The following is a 19,552-nucleotide window of genomic DNA, read 5'->3' on the forward strand; positions in this document are numbered from 1 at the left end:
TTAGCCAAATAATTTGAGAAAATCAAACTGTTGCTCCCCTCTCTAAAGTAGGTAACCCCTTGAAAGTCGCTCCCGACCTCAGGGCTTTGTAACAAGGGACTACGTGGGGACACGGCTGTGTTCCCCTCTATGTTGTAAATAACTTGGTTACTAGGAAACCACTTTAAGGGAACTAGAACAGTATGCAAGAACACCCATCACAGTGCTTAACAAGATTTAATGTACATTTATTCTTAACATGTGGAACATATAAAGATTTTATACTGAATAAATGATATTCATTAAGCCAGAGGAAAAGGAGGAATTTACATCAAGTTTTTTTCTTTTTTTTTTTTAAACTACATTATCTTGAAATACAAATGTGGATTCTTGTCACTGAAAAATCTTTGAAGTTGTGTTTCTTCCTTTGAGTTGGATTTTTTTCTTTTTTGTCTGTACTGGTAACCATTTTCTAAATCAATCCATACGCAACCATTTCCACACCTTGATTCATGAAGCGAATTGTGATCAGCTGCTCTCCCGAAATAGAGCATGACTTTATACATACAGAAACTTGTACATTACCCTCTTTTTTTTGTTTTTTTTGTTTGTTTTTGTTTTTTGTATTTTTTCTTTTTTTTTTGAGATATGGCCCTAATGAAAAAATATATAAAATAAAAATAAAAAATTATTTAAATCTACCATCACTTTGTAGTTACCACATCATGAAAAAGAAACTAAAAACTTTGTACTAAAAAAAAAAAAAGAAAAAGAAAAAAGAAAAGAAAAAAATGAGGGTATGCTTAATGTACAACTTCTATATACATCACAGCCCATAGGCAGTAAAAAAAATATTTAAAAAATGATTAAAGGAATTGTGAAGAACTGTCATGTGAAGATCAAATGACAGACAGCAGACAGGACAGTAGTGGTGAGGAAGCAATTTCCGTTGATCGTTGTCAGGTACGTATTTTCAATCTTAACTTAAAAAAAAATTGTTTTTGCTCCTAGCCTAATGTAACCATTTTCCTGTGGAGAAACCAGTATAATTTCATAGTTTGACTACTGACTGACACATCTCCTTGAGCCCCTATACCTACATTTCTAGAAGTTTCTATTGCACAGAGCTTTGGGCGATGGGATACAAGTTTTTATTTTTTCATTGTCTGAAAATAACACGCCTAGGAAACTGATAATTTTTCACCTTTTTTGCCTCAGTGTGGTGAAATTTTCCCATCTTAGCATCTTTTGCCACAACTTTTTCCTTTAAAGTCAATTTGCTTCCCAAAAAAATGCAATACGACATGGAAAAGAACATTAAAAAGAAAATCTGTGAAAAACAAAAAGTGACCTTTGAATGCACTAGACAGCAACTTTGGTTAAAAAAACAAAACAAAATAGGAAAAAAAAAAACCCAAAAGGATGTACTTATACACACAGACAGCAAATATTAATTTCATAACTGTTCGAATTAATTATTTCTTTAATTCCCAATTGGTAAATAGTGAATGGGGCAGAGGAGCAAAGATTTTCTTTTCCTTCTTCCTACGCTGGATGGACAAGAACAGAAATGGCTAGTTACACGGGAGCCTCCAGTCTTCACTCACACAGTGCTGCCTTCTCACGGATGTCATAACTGCCCAATCTGAAACAGTACGTCACAGATGACAGACGCAACCAGAGAGTTCAGCACGGCCGAGATGGAGATATCCAGCAACCGGCCCTCGTGCAGAAGGAATTCCGACCGGTTCTCGTCCACTCTGGCCATAGCCAAGAGGGCCTTGGCCGCCCTGCACATCATGTCCACGCTAGGTGGTTCTAGAGGCGGGGGCTGCATGTGCATGAGGTTATGCTGGCTCTGCTGATACTGGGCCATGGTGACCCCATCCTCTAGGAAGCTTATCAAGTTTCCAATGCTCCCCTTCTGCACAGCTATTGCCCTTGCTGCCAGCGCGTCCCCTTGGGCAAGGTTCGATAAAAGCGCCATGGACATTTCTCGACAGACCGGGTTTTTGCGATCCCCAACGTACCTAACTAACGTAGCATAGAATTTCTCCTGACGACTAAACGGGGGCGTGGCCAAGATCAGGTCCACATTATTGTCCTGGATACTGAGTTTACAGAGGGTCTCCAGCACAAGTCTCTGAGGCGACAGGACAGAGTTGGGTCCCACCGTCGGAAAGGGGTCTTGAGCCTCTGCAGACGGGCACACCATCCAGTGCAGCAAGCCATCCAAAATTGGCAAGCAGATGCTTTCCGTGTAAGCAGACAAGTCTAGCTGCCCAGAAATGTTGGCTAATGTGACCAACGTGTTATCCCGTAAGACCTCGAGGCAGTCCCACCACCACTCATCTTTGCTGCAGGCCACCCCTTTGTCCTCATCTTCCTCTTTCTCGTAGGTCTGTGGTGCTCGTTTTCTCTCTGGATGCTCGTGGTGAAGAAGGATCAGCTTCCCCAGGATCAGCACCAAGCCTGGATGTTTGGACATTTCGGCGTCGTTCCCAGGCACAAAAGACAAGCTACGGACAATATTTGACACACAGATACAGCGCTTAGCCAGAGAGTCCTGCCAGTGCGCAATGGTGCAGAGAGGAGTCTCGTCTCGGCTCCTCGGCTCGTCCTCCAGCAGCTTGATGTTCCGGTGACTTTTGGCTTGATGGATACCAAAGGGAAACTTACTGCTCTCCATCTGGGCACCAGGGTTTGCATCTTCGGGCAGCGCCCCTGGTCGAGCGGACAGGACATCATCGATGGTCGCGATGATGCTTTTCTCCTGCTGCTCTTCGCAATCTCCTCTTCCTTCCTGCTCTTTCTTTCTACCTGCGGAGCTTAGAGGGGGAGGGGGACGCCTACGAGGAGGGATTTCCATCTTGCTCTCAAAGTGAGTCTGGATGTGCTCGGTGGTGTCCCCACCACCCAGCTGCCAGTGCAGAAGTCCGCTGTTGAACTCTTGCACACGCCCCAGCTTGTCAGATCGATCGACCACAAACAGGTTGTTCTTTTTGACTATCTTGATGGGCAGCCTGTCGAACTTACTGGCTTGCCTGGGCTTCTCCTTTGGGTCTGCAGTGGCGTCGGGAGAGGTCACAGGCATGCTGCTCTTATCCTCGGCCTCTGCCTTTCCACCGTCTTCCTCCTCATCCTCCTCCTCGTCCTCCTCGTCATCAATACATTCAGCATCTTCGTCCTCTTTCCCGGAATCGTCCGCCAAGGACTGGCTATCATCTTTCTTTGCTGTATGGTGATCAAGTGCTTTTTGGCTGGGGTCTCCCACTTCATATTCCATAAGGATTCCAAAAATGTCAATCAGGCATTTTCTAAAGTACTCTACTAAAAGCTCGAGAAATCCGGACAACTAGAGAGGAGGAGAACAGAACAAGAAGAGAACAGGTAAAACGTCATAACATCAGATTAGACTGGGAAGAGCGAACATCCTGATAGCTCTCGATACATTTTTACGATTATTTTCACATGTTTTCATTCCTTTTTGTCTGAGCCGAGAAAGAGAAACTACATTATCAGTTAGAACTGCCTTCCTGAATTCTACGTTATTAACCAAACCGACATTTATCATGTTTCTCACTTGCTGCTTACTTTCCTGTATGATCGACATGAAAACCGACTTGTTATTTTCATATTTCTAATGTTATTGATGAGGGGGTGCTTTGTTGTCCTGTCTCCCTTTTTCTGGTTTAGATACAATGCACTCCTTACCGGCAGAGTGGGGAGATGCATTTTATGGACGCATTCACCCAAAGTGAGTCTGCTCTCTTCTATTATTTATCTGAGACTTGCTAGCCTGGATTTTTATGGCTGTTATTCTTAGGATTTTATGGTTATTTTTGTCTCAGGTGCCATAGGTTACTCTAATTTACGTTCTCCATATATCGTTGGGAGAAGATAATTTCAGCAATGTAGTAGCTCATAAACACAGAAAATTAAAAACAAATCAATTTAGTCCCTGATAAATGAATTAGAATGTTTCACAGAATGCAATTTTACATTTCACTTATCACGACTCTAGCTGAAAGACGAAAGCCACGACGAGAACGCGTTTTGTTTCCTTTAAGCAAATGTTTGTGTCCAGAAAATCAATATATTCCATGATTAGCAATCGCCCAGCTCCCGTCCCTCAACAGCCACACCACCACATTCAGGGAGGATAAACGGTAAGTGAGTAATAGAAAGGTTTCGTTAACGATGGTGTTACAGAAATCAACCATACTTTCATATCCTGCTGTCAATTCCTGAAAGTGGGTTTGAAACAATAAATAAGAAGTGAGCGGAAATCCACGTACCAGCCATAAAGTACTTGCTTTTAGGATATGATGGCATAATTTTTCAAGTGGAGGTTTGTGTTCCACGCCCCTCCCACCCCCAAGTTTACTTTTTCCCAGGGTGGGGGCAAGGGAGGGTGCTGGAGCAATGCTGGTTCTGAAGACATGTGATCAACAACAGTTCACCTGCCTAAGGATGAAGCTCATTACTCTAGCAAAGGCAGTCTAAGTTTTTTAAATACTTCTGTTAAAATGGACTTCATGCAGGGCTTACGGCCTTATTAATAACTTCCTATCTCCTGAAACCTTGCCTTTCAGGGCTGTGATGACAACTTCAGTGAGAGAAGAAAGAGGAGGGAGAAGCTTCTGGTCCTACTCAATAGAAGCAAGGGAATGAGGAGTTTTGGCTTTTTTCAGCAAAAGCAGAGAGCTGTTCACACACAGCAGGGAAAATAACCTTTTCTCATTTTTGTTTCTAAATATTTCTTTAAAAGTTTTTAGCTCAGTTGACTCTTGGGCGTTTTTCCGAACCCTCAGCTCCCCTTCTCTCTTCTAAAGGGATTATGCTGGAATCGACCTTCAGCCGAGCACTGCATAAAGGGGAGCTTAAAGCTCATTAAAAGTGGCAGGCTCTCAAATGACGGCTTCAAAACAACCTGGAGAGAGGCAGAAACGAGGGGAAGGACCAAGAAACGAGTCTGGCCTTGAGTTCATAACTGTTTCGGCTGAATGATGGGTACACGGGATTCATTAAACTGTTCTCTCTACTTCTACATATATTACACATTTTCTGCAATTTTTGTTTAATTAAAAGAATGACATTAGGTTCCCCTGGAAAGTAGAGTGATGTCCCATTGCAAGCTACATATCCAGCACTGACTACAGTCAATAATTTTATGTTACAGGTGGATTAATCCCCATTGGCCTGCTAACACTCATTCTAAACAACAATTTAATTTTACTACCATCATCTATTACACACACACAAGATCACTGTTTTCTTATGAGAAACATAGGTATGTGTGTACCGACACTAAAGTTTGAAATGAATTATGATTCCAGACTAAACCTTCAGACACCTCTACGTTGGTTGGCGTTGGTTTAACACAACTACAAAGATAAACAAGGTTAGGCGGTGGGTGCTCATCACGGTGGGCATCCGTTAAAGCGTTACACACGACTTAATTTTCTTACTCTAATCTGGTCCCAGTTGGACTGGGGCTGCTTACCTGGGAGAGATTGAAAGTAGCGACAGTGCTGTCATCATAGAGAAGAATATTAATAGTGTCCAAAGCCCACGTACTTTCAGCCAAAAGACCTGACTTAAGGGACATCATCACACGCCAGGCCTCAGGAGTAACTACAAAACAGGGCAGAGAACGAGGATATGGTTAATATTAACTCAATGCACAAAAGAAGAAAAAGTAACAAAAGGATAAGAAAAAAGAAGTGGAATGTTCAGTTAAATACTGATTTTAAGCAAATGTTCTGAGGAATAAACACGATCGTTTCCAGATTTTAAAGGGAAGGTGATGGCTTTACTAAAACACTTTTGTTGTTTAAGATGTTTTTTAAAAATTTATTTTATTTTTTTTTTGAGGAAGACTAGCCCTGAGCTAATATCTGCTGCCAATCCTTCTCTTTCTGCTGAGGAAGAATGGCCCTGAGCTAACATCCGTGCCCATCATCCTCTACTTTACGTGTGGGACGCCTGCCACAGCATGGCTTGCCAAGCGGTGCCATGTCCGCACCTGCGATCCCGACCGGCGAACCCCGGGCTGCTGAAGCGGAACATGCGCACTTAACCGCTGCACCACCGGGCCTGCCCTTGTTTAAGATCTTTTTGCTTTGTGGGTTAAACACGAGCCCAAGTGCTTCCAGAGGTGGCAGTGGTTAAGCTCAAATGGTCCTTTCTCATCGCCCGCTTCTGTCTTTTAGCCTCTGACAGAATTTGTAATGACGCATCAGAGCTTTAATAATTGAGTCAACCCAAAAAATGGTATTTGTCTTCTCCGGCCTGCTCCATTCACAAATGTCTCAAGGTGGCATCTTCAGACGGCTGGCAAATATGCAGAATGGAAGCAAAATGTAATTCCCAAACAGCACATTCTCTGATAGAAACTCGGGATTTTCCCATGCTGTCCTCTTCTATTTCTGAGCTCCTGACCTCAGAACGCGCTGTCGACGAATAACAGCACTTCGAACGTTCAGAGTTTCGAAGAGGCAGGCCTGAGCCAGAGAAGGGGAAACAGAGGGTTGTACTTCTGTTTTCCCCGTTCCTGTTACTGAAGAAGACAGAGTGATGAGATAAAACATTTGCAAGATTGCCGTAAGATGGGGCGAGAGGAGGAGCCCTATTGTGTGTCTGAAATTTCAGCGGAAGCCGGCCCAGGAAAGCAGCAGGCCCCAGGTGCCAGCAGACCCGTGCAACCAGAACTCACCACAGGCACAGCCAACACCAGGCGCCAGGAGGAAGCACGTGTGTGGAGGGGAGGGGACCATGGGTTTCCACCTGTATTTTAATTTCACCTACTTTTCCAATTTTCTGAGATAGGTACACAATACTTTTATAATAGAAAAAGCAAATATTTTTTAAAAAGGAACACAAATTTCCATAGGCTGAAGACAAATACTGGTATAACGTGCGCTAAGAAATTTTATAAAAATTTAAATATATGTTTATGTAAACATATATACACACAAATATATGTGCATATTTTTACATATATATTTCCATATATAAGATGGTCCCGTGTCTGTATCTTTTTCTCGCCTCCAGCAGCCCTCTCTCTATAAAACTCTTGACTTTTCTCCCCTTATCTCTCTCTATATCTCTTTAATGTCCAATGATTGAAAACATCTTTAATTTAGTATCTTTAATTTTTCTAATCACTGCAAATGATTTCAAGGCAAGTGATTTTGGAAAATTTTTTTTACATAACTGAGATCTATAATGTCCTTTGCTGTATTAAAAGTACTTTAAACATAATGCAGAAAAACTATGTGCATTCCCAGATAGTCCAGAGCTCTAATTAGTCCTCAGAACATCCGAAATAGGACGAACGGCACCATCGCATTCTACTGAGAGAGTGCCTTGCCTCCTATCTACCAGTGCTGTGCGGGTTACATCGATTCTGTGCATCATATCAAATTCCATGTATCACACCATATATCTACCTATGTAGCATATTCAGGCTTCTACTTTCTCCCAGGGAAACTCACTGTCTGTATGTTGTCACCAAAACCACAGAGTGGCTGGCCTTCAAATTTTCCCAGGCCACCTTAGCGCACACACTGCATTGGTTAAGGTCAAATCTTTAAGCCCAGACGTACTACGTAGTTACTGAGGATTCCATGGTCTCTCCCCTGGAGCTCTGCTCTCTCACAATAATGCTCCAATGTAAAAACACTATTTTAATTCACACTCTTCTCTGGCACTCTTGCTTGACTCAGATTAGTGGCTTCCAACTACTGCTCCCACACAAAAACACGTCTTGCTGGGTTGGAGTCCTAAGAATGTCACCCCTCTGGGATTAACAGGAACTACGTCTAACTAAAGTAAACTTCTAGATCACAGCGGGAACTCCTTGCAGGCACAGAGCCTGGGGAAAGCTCACCGATGTCTTTTGAGGTAATCTTTCGCCTTTGTTTCAGGACAGGCTGCGATGCTTCTACAGAGCCAGGCGGAAAGGTAATCTCCCGTCTGATCGGGGGTGGCTGGGGGGGCGGCCCCGTGACCTGGGACGTGGGCACAGTGGGCATGACCTTCTGCATCTTCATAGAGGGCAGAAAGGGAGGCTTGCTGGGAGACATGCGGCTCTCCAGGGAGCGCTGGAAGGAGGCGGGGCTGGGCGCCCTGGAGATGTGGTTCGGCAGTGATGGTGGCGTCTGGTAGGATGGCTGAGGCGGGCGTGTGATGGGCTGCATGGAGGCTGAAGAGGACATATAAGGCTGACGTTGGCTGACGTGAGAAGGCCACTGGCTCTCGTGATTTATCCTTTGATCAGGTACCATCATATCATCCGTGCGGTTCATGCCCGGATAAGGAGGTGCCTGTGCAGGGCCACCCGGGCCTTGCCTGTTCTGGTAGGGATAAGGCATATCGTTGCGTGTCGCCCACAGACTCTGCTGAGGCCCTTCACTGGAGGACGACTGCATTGGGCCGCCCATCATCTGCGGCGGGATCCCGTGCGGCTGCATCTGCCCTGGGCCCTGCATCCTCTCTCTGTTGTAGGGGTACGGATATTGCCCCTGGATGGGCCTCCTGTCTGGGCCGGAGTAGGAGGCCCCGTACTGGTTGTACATCTCCTGCTGCTGGTTGCCGTACTGCATGTTGTACACGTCCCCCTCGTGGCGTTTGGCTGGAGGCCCGTACATGCCGTCCATATGGCGCTTGTAATTCTGAAATTCACATAAAGACGAGTCACACTGATGTGCTTTTCCAGGTACAATCGCACACTTGAATTATGCAAAATCATTATTACCTGGTGGAATGTTCATTTCACAACGAATAAGGGAAGCTCTGATAACAGCTAAGGACTAACAATTTACGTCCTATATTTCAGTATCATATAACGCCATGTCACGTACTCCAAGAGGGCTTCCAAAGATTGTTTCCAGGTGTCTAAAATGTTCTGTGGGTGAAAAAAAAAAAGGCTTCTCTCCTGTACCTCCAGGGCTGGAATACTGGGGGAGTGTGGTGTCGGGACACCGCGTGGGCAGTGCTGGACAGGGGTGTGGAGCTCCACGAAGACAGCCTCAGTGGGCAGAAGGATAACTCTCACCAGAACGGATAGAGCATTCTGAGGGCCAGCCTGAAAGGCTCCCGGATTACACAGATTTCTGAGGCCTAATTTACAGAAAAGCACTGTGCACGGACGGGATCTGGCTCCTCAGACTGGACACATGCTACCCTGCCCCCCGACACTCTACAGCCCCTGCCCCGACTTCCAGCTTGTCCACAACTCTCCCATGAAAGCCGCTGGCCCCGGCCTCTGAGGACGGGGAAGGGCGCAGCCTGTTACTAAGCTCTCCTCTTGGGGACACCAGGGGGACCAGCGCTTGATCAGGGTGGGAGGCCCCTGATGTGAGTAAGATGCTGATGTATTAATTAGTGTTCTTTCACTTTAGTTGATTTAATAATATAATCCACTGTGCCTACACGCTCCAGTAAAACTAAATAAATGTTTAAAACCTCCCCTATTTTATAAGAGGTCTCAGATCTAAAATGCTGCTTAGAAATAGCAGATTCCTGGGTCTGAAAAGCCACAGCGTGATGTGCAATTCTCTGCATCATAGTGGTAGCTGTAAGGTGAAGATTTTGCACAAACCGTCGCCTCTGAGCTGCAATGGCTGCATGAACCAGCACAAACCTATCCTATGCGGTCAAAATAGGTGGGGGTAATATCTTAATTTTAAAAAGCCAATTAACTTTCAGTATTAGTAGATAATATTTTAAGTTGTTTTTTTCTACATATCCTCTTTAAAACATATTGACAAATTTCTGTTCTAAAATGGCGTTTGATACGATAGTACATACAACAGACACATGTTTCAAATATACTTGAGTTTCTTATTATTTACAAGGATGAGTGCCCTTAACTTCTTACAACATGTTATATTTGTTTCAGGATACCATCTATCAAGAGCTATTTTTAATTTGCTGACATCAAAATCCTAAGAATATCTTCTGGCATCAACAAATATATCGTGATTGTTCAATAAACCGAATCATCTTGTTACGCTTTCTAAAACACTTCTGAAGCAACCCGAGTTTGAGTTTTAAACAGAAAGCACAGAGCTGTACACCGCTCGCCAACTCACCGGCTGCTGTGGATACAGGCCCGGCTGGTGTCCTCCATATGCCGGCTGTCCTGAGGGAGGGCCCTGGCCCGGGTACTGCTGCCCGTAAGGTTCATGCCTGGAACGAGGCATCCGAAGAAAGCTTCATTTACAAAGGACCTCAGGCCAAGAGGGAAATGAACAGCCCATTTCTGGAAACTCTTCCCTAAACAGCCGTCCTTCCTTCACCACACACATCTCCCAACAGGCACTCTGGGCAGCAGCACTTGAACTTTCAGCAAGAAGGATGGGAACACCCATTTTGGGAACGCTGCCAATCCCTGGCGAATAGGTGTGACAGGACTCCTGCAGGACAGGCCAGCCTCGCTCTAAGGGGAGGCCCTGCCCACCCGCCCAAGTTCCCGGGACGTCCGGCAGCACCAGGATGTGAAGTCTTAGTGAGAGCAAGAAACAAGAGAAAGAATCCGAGAAGCAAGCAGCATTTCCAGGAGTACCAGAACGTGGACACAGAATCGGGGAAAATGTTGCTACTTCTCACTTTCTTATTGTGAGTATCAAATGTCCAAATTTCTAAAGAGACACTTCAAAATTACTCCCAACGATACTGAGTTGGCTAATAATTGTATAGATATAAGTATTCAAATTTTCAAAGTCCTATGACCGTAAAAGGCTACAGAAAAGAATAACAGGGACGATTTGCATGTATAAATGGGAATGAGCAATACATTTATTTTTCAATTTCTACTATATTGAGAAGTTAGAAATACCATAAAAAGTAGCCTGGCTTAGTTAGTATACTGAATCTTGTAAGAAGGAATACTTGGAGTGACTATATTCTTAAACTGATCAAGGATTGAGTATAAGAAAGAAAATAAACGAATTTTGAGAATATCACATGTAAAACAGACACAAGGGAAGTTCTTGCCAAGGACACTGACATCTAGAAGGAAGCTTAGAGCTAAGAGGAAAGAAATATAATGGACATAAATCAAATTTACGCTGAACAAGTCTACTTTGCGAAGAGAAAACTGAGCAATGCGGTAACGCCCTCTCTCCAATGTGGGAGAGCCAAAGTGACTTTTAAACCAAGGCGGTGCAATGTTCTAGAACGCATTCTAGAAGAAACAGAAAAGTACATTTGCTTGGGTTCCTTTAAGAATATATGTCCCAGGACAACTATTCTTCTAATCTCATCAACCAAAAAAAAAAAAATCAATAGCTTTTCCTGGACCCTCAAAAACCAAATTTAAGTAAAATCCTTGATTCGGGACACTCAGCATTACACAGCGGTGAACTGATTCCTGCAGACACCACAGACGAACATTCACCACACTTATAGCCAGGGTAAGAATTAGAAGCCTAGATTTTTAAATGACTATCAGAAAGTTTTATATCACTTTGAGCACGTGATGGCCTTGTAATCTCAAGAACCAGGCTCAGAGAAAATGCCAGAAAGAAACCCTATTTGGTAAAATATTGATTTTCAAACGTTTTTTCCCTTTGTATCAAACCAGGAAAGCCTTTTCACGATGTAACCGCTCCCTATGACCCCAGCATGTGGACTGACGAAAGGCGGCGGCTCTGGCCGGGGTGGTCTCTGAGGAGCAGCATGCACCCGATTCTGAAGGAAACGGTCGAAAGCCGTCCCTGTCCTGAGGGAAGCCAACGTGGCTACGGCTAGGAAAACAGACTTCTATTATGCCTCCGTGTTTTTCCTTTAAAGATCACCAATATTCTACTAAAGGCTTCGTTTCGGAGCACCTCTCTATGAGGGAGGTAGAGGACACACGAACCCAGGGAAGGGAGCTTCTGTTGCAAGTATTAAAGTCCGGGGCCGTCTTCACACAGAGGAGTGGCCCTAAGCCACTGTTTTAGGAAGCAGTCTTCTGTTACTTCTCAGGGACATGTCAGTGACTTTCCTTCTAGTATATTAAAAATAAATCTGGAGGCCAGCCTGGTGGCACCATGGTTAAGTTTGCACACTCTGCTTCAGGAAGCCAGGGTTTGTGGGTTCGGATCCTGGGCGTGGACCAACACAGTGCTCATCAAGCCATGCTGTGGCGGCATCCCACATACAAAATAGAAGAAGATTGGCATAGATGTCAGCTCAGGGCCAATCTTCCTCACCAAAAAAAAAAATTGAAGAAAAAAAAAAAATCTGATCAGTACTGCAACCTAACTTGCCATAATAATGTCAAGATGCCACCCTGAAAAGCAGCTCCAGTGAAGCCTGTGCAGTGGCTCTTCCCAAAGATGTTCATTAGGGAGCAAAGCATTCTCTCTGTTTAAAACATTCATAGGGAAGAATGCAAACACCATAAAAAACAACACCTGGAAGATCTTTCCAAGAACCCATTACAGCCCCGAGTCTGCGGAAAGCCCGGTGCGGCTACCACTGCACAGACGTTCCCCAGGGAAGAAACGCTGGTGGGAGGGAGGAGGGGAGGGGCTGGAAAACCCACCAGCTCTTGGGAGTTCCCGAGACGAGCCACACTTGGAAGCTGGGGTGTGAGTCTCAGTGTGGTGACAGCGGCTGCCTCCAGGGGGCATCTGGGTGCTGAGAGGACGGCCATTACTTGGGACGGCCCTGGCGCTGGAGTTCTCAGGGAGAAGATTCCTGCCATGGCCAGCCCGGCCCCAGCAAATTTCTAATTTATGCTTTTGGGCATTTGCTTATAAAAACACAGCTGCACTTGGCTGCCTGGGGACAAAGTCCTGGTACAGCTGTCGACAGAAGGCAGCTATCTGACACCACCCTCCTTATTAACTTCAGCAGGAGAGGCGACACTGTAAGTTACTATGGGTTACTAGGGCTCGGAAGTGTGCGCGTGTGAGGAAAGCAGAGTTTCTAGGAAAGCATCTCGTCACATCTCAGAAGACACTCACCTTCGGTCGTAACTGGCTCCATAGGGAAACTGCTGCCGCTGCCCCAGGCCCAGACTGGACATGGCTCCAGAGGGACTTTGGTTATACATGTCCTGCATGCTGCTAGTGGGCATCTGTCCTTGCGTCATGAAGGGCTCACTACTTCCAGGCACTGCAATATTTTCAATAACAGACAGAAAATTAAGCATTTTCAGAAGTTAAAGGCCCCAAACATTGCTTTCCAGTCATTTCTGTTCTCCTTACTATGACAGACATATACCTTATCCCTAATGTGGCTGACGACAATACAGAAGGAAGAGCCTAAGGTTTGGGGTCAGGAGAGGCCCCAAGGTGCCCTCACGCCAAGGACAGGCCTCGTATGAGCCCCTCCCTTTGAGTGTGGGAAGAACCTATGAATGCGACAGGATATTGCTCTCATGATTACATTACATCACGGGGTAAAAGGGATTTCACAGATGTAACTACGGTCACTAATCAGCTGACTGTGAGTTAACCAAAAGGGACATCGTCCAGGTGTGCCCTTCACATCCCCGTGTAGACATCAGAGATACTCTCCCGCTGGCCTTGAAGAAGCAGCTGCCACGGCCCCCAGAGGACAGTCGACGAGACAATGGAACCTCAGTCTGACAACTGCAAGGAACCGAATCCTGCCAGCAACCGGAATGAGGTTAGAAGAGAACTCTGAGCCTCGGATGAGATGGAGCCTGGCTGACACCCTGACGTCTGCTGTGTGAGACCCTGAGCTGAGACCCCACAGGAACACAAGATCATCAGTTTATGTTGTTTTCAGCTGCTAAGTTTGTGGCAATTTGTTACTTGGTAATACAGAGAACCAACACAGGCGCGGGTCCACTGTTACTTGGCTAAGTCACTAAACTTCTGAGTTGAATTCCTCGTACCATCTCATGGGGTGGTTGTGAGGAAGAGACGAACCACACCTATAAATACAGCTCCTTTCCCTTGTAGGGAGAGAAAAATGAAAACCTCAACGTAAACACCCACCACTGACTCGCTCCAAAATCAGGATAATGCAAATCACTAGGGAGTTCAGAACAGCTCGAGAACGGATGAGATACAACTATTTCTATCGGGGGTAGAGTGGCAATTAGGTCGAATATGCAAATTAGCATCAGCTCAGAGCCTGAAGGAAATTGGGTCAAGTCTAGAAACTTGCCGGTGGGCAAATTAAACATTTTAATGCAAATCTTAATTGATACACGGCACTACTATCTTTCTTCATCCTGTGAAGGTTACTTTTATGTTACGTGAGGCAAAAGCTGACTAAACTTTTGTGAGCTGCTAACACTGGTTAGGCTGGTAGAGGGGAGCCCACAAGGAAGCCCAGTACTGGGGGAATGTCTTCTGCTGTGCCACGTGCTTTCACAAACTTTATCTCACTGGATCTCACGTCAACCTGTAGTAGAACCAGTTTTGATGTGACTTTCCATTTTATAGATGTAAAAACAGAGAGAGACAGAAATTAATGGGGGTAATTAAAGTTAAATAGCTTAACTCTCTAATACATAAAGAGTTCTTAAAAATCAGTAAGAAAAAAGACAATCCAATTTAAAAAATTTGCAAACACAAAAATGGACATTCACAGGAAAAGAAGAATCAATGGCCAATCAATGTATGAAAAGACAGGTGACCTCACCAATGATTAAAGAAATTCAAGTTAAAACAATTATGAAGCTTTATCTTCCCCCCAATCTGATCGGCAAACATTAAAATGACTGATAATAATCATTCTCAGTATGAGAGTGAGGACTCGCATACTCTTACATACTCATGTTAAGAGTATCACATTGGCCTAACTTTGGCCAATACCTGCTATGACAGGCTTTGCTTTGAGAGAAGCTTTGAGAGAAGCTTCCCCAGAGAAGCACCTCTCCAGGTATTCCCTCTGAGGTCCCCCCACAGTGAGTCTGGGCTTGGTCATGTGACCTGCCTTGACCAATGGGGCACTGGCAAGTGTGATGCAGCAGAGGCCTGTGGGTGCTGGCGACTGGGGCTTGTCCTCTTAGATTGCTCCTTCTTGGGACCTGTCCACCGTGTCCTGAAGCACCCCAGAAGCTCCATAGCAAGACCCCATGGAGGAGGCCCAGGGGCCAACAGCTCCAGTTGAGTTCCCAGTAGAGCCTCAAGATGGCACCAGCCACGCACTCAAGTGACATCCCAGCTCCAGCAGACCTGTCAATCAGGCTTCCAGATGAGGACAGCTGCCTCAGTGCCCCGACGGACAACACACGGAGCAGAGAGCCACCCGCCACCACAGGACTGAGAGATACAGCGAAGCGCTGTCGTTTAGAGCCACTAAGCTCTGCGGTGGTTTCTCACATAGTAAAAGATACTTAGTAAACTGAAAAACAGTTCATATCCTTTGATTCAGTTATTCTACTTCTAGGAATCTATTTCATAAAACACTCTTGCAATTGTGAAAAAATAGCTGTACTTCAATAATCACTGCGTCATTGTTTATACCAGCAAAATATTATGAAACAACCCATCCATTACTAGAGCACTGAAACTAGAAAGCAGGATCAGGCGTACAGATATTAATAGACATTCAAAATATACTGTTAAGTTAAACAATACATAAATATTCACTTATTGTTGATTTATAATTAATCCGTCAATCCCTCAATTAGCGATGAGTTAAGTGAACAGGCGGGCAAAGGAGGCAGGCGGACAGGTGAGGCCAAAGCAGCTCGGGGACGGGAGTCTTAGACGAGGCCCTTTTATCCACTCCTCCACCACCCTACAGCTCAACGGCAGGAGCAGCAACGAGAACTAGGAGCATGCTTTCCACTGATGTTTGTCGTTGAATAAAAAGTCAGAGTACCACCACATTCACTGACAGAATAAGGTGAGCTGAGGAAGGCAGAACTTCAGGATAACAGGGATAAGGCTGTAAGAAAATCTGTTTCCTGTGAGTTTTCTGTTTATCTGTTCTAATTTGGTACCAAATATACCAGCCCTGGAAGGTAGCAGGTGAGCTGAACTATACCAGGGAAATGTGAGCCGGAGCATCCTTCTGAGCCACTGTATCACTTACACGGTTGATGAAAACACATTACACAGCCGCATAGCGCCGAGCCAGGTAATCCAGTCACCCCCCACCCCCACCCTCCCAACTTTATTTTTGCAATAAGAAATATTGTGGGCATAGGGAAAGAAAAGAAATACAACTCTCGCTGTCTCATACAGCATATAGGTAGGATACCGGAATGGTTCACAATAACTCTTAAAGGCAGATTCCAAACACTACTAATTATTTTTGCCATGTTACGGTCATATTTTCAGAATCTAAAAATGTGATACAACCACAAAGAGCACTAACAAAATGTTCTTTCTAGCATCTCATACCGCTAGAAAAATAGCCACCTCCAACATTCACAAAGATTTTTTTGCATTTCTGAGCTTACGGATTTATTGCATGTTCCGCAAAATCTTTGCCTGGAATAAGCAGCTTGGAAACTTCTTAAAGGAAAAGTTATCGATTATCTTGCGTCATGTAACAGATTCCTGAAATACTGTATATGAAATATAATCTCATTTGTTAATTAAATGGTATATGTTCAATATTTGAAATTTTGCGATGGTTCTTTATTTTTCATGGCTCCATCATACCTGTGAAAACCATGGCTTCGGGCTTTCTGCTTCTTTCTAGTTAAGACAATGTATCAAGAAATTCATGTGCCCCAAACATCTAAATACAACGGAAGTACGATTATTTAATGGATCCCAGAATAAGTACTTCCATAAAAATATTACTATTTTTCTGAATTTTTTCAATAATATTCACATCAGCCTCAATTTCACCAATTTGGAAGAGCGTCAAAAAGCCCTTGGCGCCTGTGTGCCATGGGAGGAGCTCAGGGCAGAGGTTTAGACGGCCACAATCTCAGCGCTGAGTCAAAGCTGGGGGCAGATAAGCACAAAGGAAAATCCACCCTGGTGTTCGCTCCCGTCAATCAGAACTCTCCCACACTCTCCTGGTGCTCTCAGCATCCCACAGTTGTCGGCACCGTTTCTCTGCTTAGTTCTCCAAAATTATTCCTAATTCCAATGCTCCGCCCAGCTCGACATACACCCTACCACCTACCACTCAACACACCAAAAGTCAGCTCTGGATTTCCTCCTGTATCCCGCTCATTCCCCAGCGGTCCGCATCCCAGGGGGTAACATGAACCTCTATCTCCCTCTCTACCCTGGCCCCTTCCCCAAGGCCACGTCCCAGGCAGTAACGCCCTCACCTCCCAGTTACCATCTCTCGGTTCTTCCCTTTAACCCCCACATTCGATCCATCAGCATGGCCCTTGCTTCTACCTCGGAAACACGTAATGAGCGTGTCCACCTCTCTCTCCATGGTTGGTATCTGACTCCCCCCCTCTTCTCTCCCCTGGACCATCGCAGTGGTGTCCCCAGCTACTCTATCTTCTCTCCAATACACTCTCCACCCATAGCCAGTTGTTTATTTATTTATTTTTAACAAAAAACCTAGGTCACTTCCTGCATAACATCTCTCAGGGGGCGAGGGTAAAACCCAGAGTCACCCTGTGCCTCTGAAGGCGGACAGGCTCTGGCCCCGAGAGCCCCGATGGCCTCAGCCTGCCCGCCACGCCCCCCCCCCTCGCCCCCCGTTATGCTCCTGAAGTCTCCCACCTCCTCCAACACGCCAGGCTCGCTCGGGCCTCCCCCACTCCCTGCTCTTCTCTGACCGCCCCCTCGTTCTTGGGTCTCAGCAGAGAACTGGCATCTCCTCAGAGCCCTCCCCTCTGGACCACCCTCGCTAAGGAGACCCCTTCCCCCTACTGTCCCCGGCCCTCAACATCATTGCTCTTCGTGTCCTTTCGTCCTTTTCGTTTCCTTTCTGTTGGTTTCTTTCTTCCATTAACCACCATCTTTAACTATCTATTTGTGGCTTAGCTTAGTTTCTTTCTGTCACTCCATGAGGAACTATGTCTGATTTGCCAATACTACCAGCCAGCACTAGCCCCGTGCCTGGCCCGTGCTGTATAACCATCCCCACACTGACACCACGCACCTTACTATAGGGCTCTATGTGCATTAACTCAGTTACTCCTCACAACACCCATTAGGCACGTTATATTATTATCCCAATTTCTAGATGAGGAAAGTGAGGCACAGAGACGCTAAGTCCTTTGCCCAAGGCCGGACATTTAGCAGGTTGGGGAGCTGGGACTCAAATGTGTCTCGAATGGGTAAGGGAATCGGCTGGGGATGGTGGAGAGGAGAATGCCCTCTGGACTAAGCCAGCAGAGTTCTTCTGTATCTACCTTTTCTCATTCCACCAAAGGGGTCCTTGTTGGGTTCATAGGGCATCCTGCCCATCACATCTGGCATGCTCATGCCCTGCTGGTATGGGGCGCTCGGAGTCATGGAGTTCCGTTTGGGGAACGATGCATCGCTGGCGTCGGAGAATGGGTCGTGCACACTGACTGTACTGCTTCTAAAGAGATGAGAAAAAGGAAAGCTTCATCATAGAGCAGGAGTTCCTTCCAAACACGTCCTCAGAAAATAAGCCTATCTTGTCTGGAAACACAAAAACCATCCAAAATAGATTACATCAATAAAAGTGGTAGTAATCAACACTTAAAAACTCACCAGGGAGTACTAATTCTTTTCCTTATAAAGTTTGCTCCAGAAAATGAAAAGACAGACAAATCTGATGTTTACATATGGCTCACACAGTTCTTTCAACATACCTTCCACCTTGCATTGGGGTCATCTGTCCGTGAGGGGTAGAGGCTGGCGTAGGTGGCTTCAGGTCACCTGGAACCTCTGCCATCGAATTACTGCCAGTTGACTGGGGGGTCTGTGGACCTTGCAAGGATCCTGAGTTAGCTGATGGCAGTAAGTACCAAGAGAAAATGGGGAAGAAAAAGAAAAACAGAGATTATCAAAGTAATCATCTTTGTTAGTTATTAAGGAAAGAAAACAAGATACCACCTTATTAGAAATAGTAACCATATCCATTGCTGTTAAAGATGTAAAATTAGTTGCTCTTATCTTTTTTTTTTTAAAGATTGGCACCTGAGCTAACATCTGTTGCCAATCTTCTCTTTTCTTTTTTTTTCCCTTTCTGCTTTTTCTCCCTAAATCCCCCCAGTACATAGTTGTATATTTTAGTTGTGGGTCCTTCTACTTGTGGCATGTGGGACGCTGCCTCAACACGGCCTGATGAGTGGCGCCAAGTCCGCGCCCAGGATCCGAACCAGCGGAAACCCTGGGCTGCCGGAGCGGAGCGCGAGCTTAACCACTCGGCCACGGGCCAGGCCCCTCTTTTTTTGAAACTGAGGTATAATTGACATGTAACATTACATTAGTTTCAGTAGTACAATAATTCGATATTTGTTTATACTGCAAAATGATCACCACAATAAGTCTCGTTAACGTCCGTCGCTATACAGCTACAATTTTTCTTTCTTGTCATGTGAAGTACTCTTACATCATTTATAGCGAAAATTAGTAAAAGCTTTTTCTAGTTAACTCTTTGTACAACAAAGAGTTAGGGTTCATTTGTGAACCCTAGAACATACTTATCCCCTTTAACTTGGTATTTGCTTTCCTATTTATTCCAAGAA

The 19,552-nt window shown here is 45.0% G+C and overlaps 1 protein-coding gene across 27 annotated transcripts in view; it reads right to left on the reverse strand.

The window, feature by feature from the left end:
- Positions 1–206: 206 nt before the first annotated feature.
- The window catches only part of ARID1B (AT-rich interaction domain 1B), a 413,537-nt gene continuing 394,191 nt past the window's right edge, over positions 207–19,552 (reverse strand). For all 27 annotated transcript variants that reach the window (XM_070603126.1, XM_070603109.1, XM_070603106.1 and 24 more), the window contains 7 exons: positions 18,674–18,812; positions 18,245–18,417; positions 12,945–13,095; positions 10,080–10,176; positions 7,874–8,657; positions 5,486–5,616; positions 207–3,334 (listed from right to left, as the gene is read on the reverse strand). In XM_070603126.1, the coding sequence (XP_070459227.1) occupies positions 1,610–3,334; positions 5,486–5,616; positions 7,874–8,657; positions 10,080–10,176; positions 12,945–13,095; positions 18,245–18,417; positions 18,674–18,812 (3,200 nt within the window). In that variant the 3' untranslated portion in view covers positions 207–1,609. The remainder of the gene's footprint in view (positions 3,335–5,485; positions 5,617–7,873; positions 8,658–10,079; positions 10,177–12,944; positions 13,096–18,244; positions 18,418–18,673; positions 18,813–19,552) is intronic.

The sequence above is a fragment of the Equus przewalskii genome, chromosome 32 (assembly GCF_037783145.1).
Source record: "Equus przewalskii isolate Varuska chromosome 32, EquPr2, whole genome shotgun sequence".
In the NCBI taxonomy this organism is placed as follows: domain Eukaryota; kingdom Metazoa; phylum Chordata; class Mammalia; order Perissodactyla; family Equidae; genus Equus; species Equus przewalskii.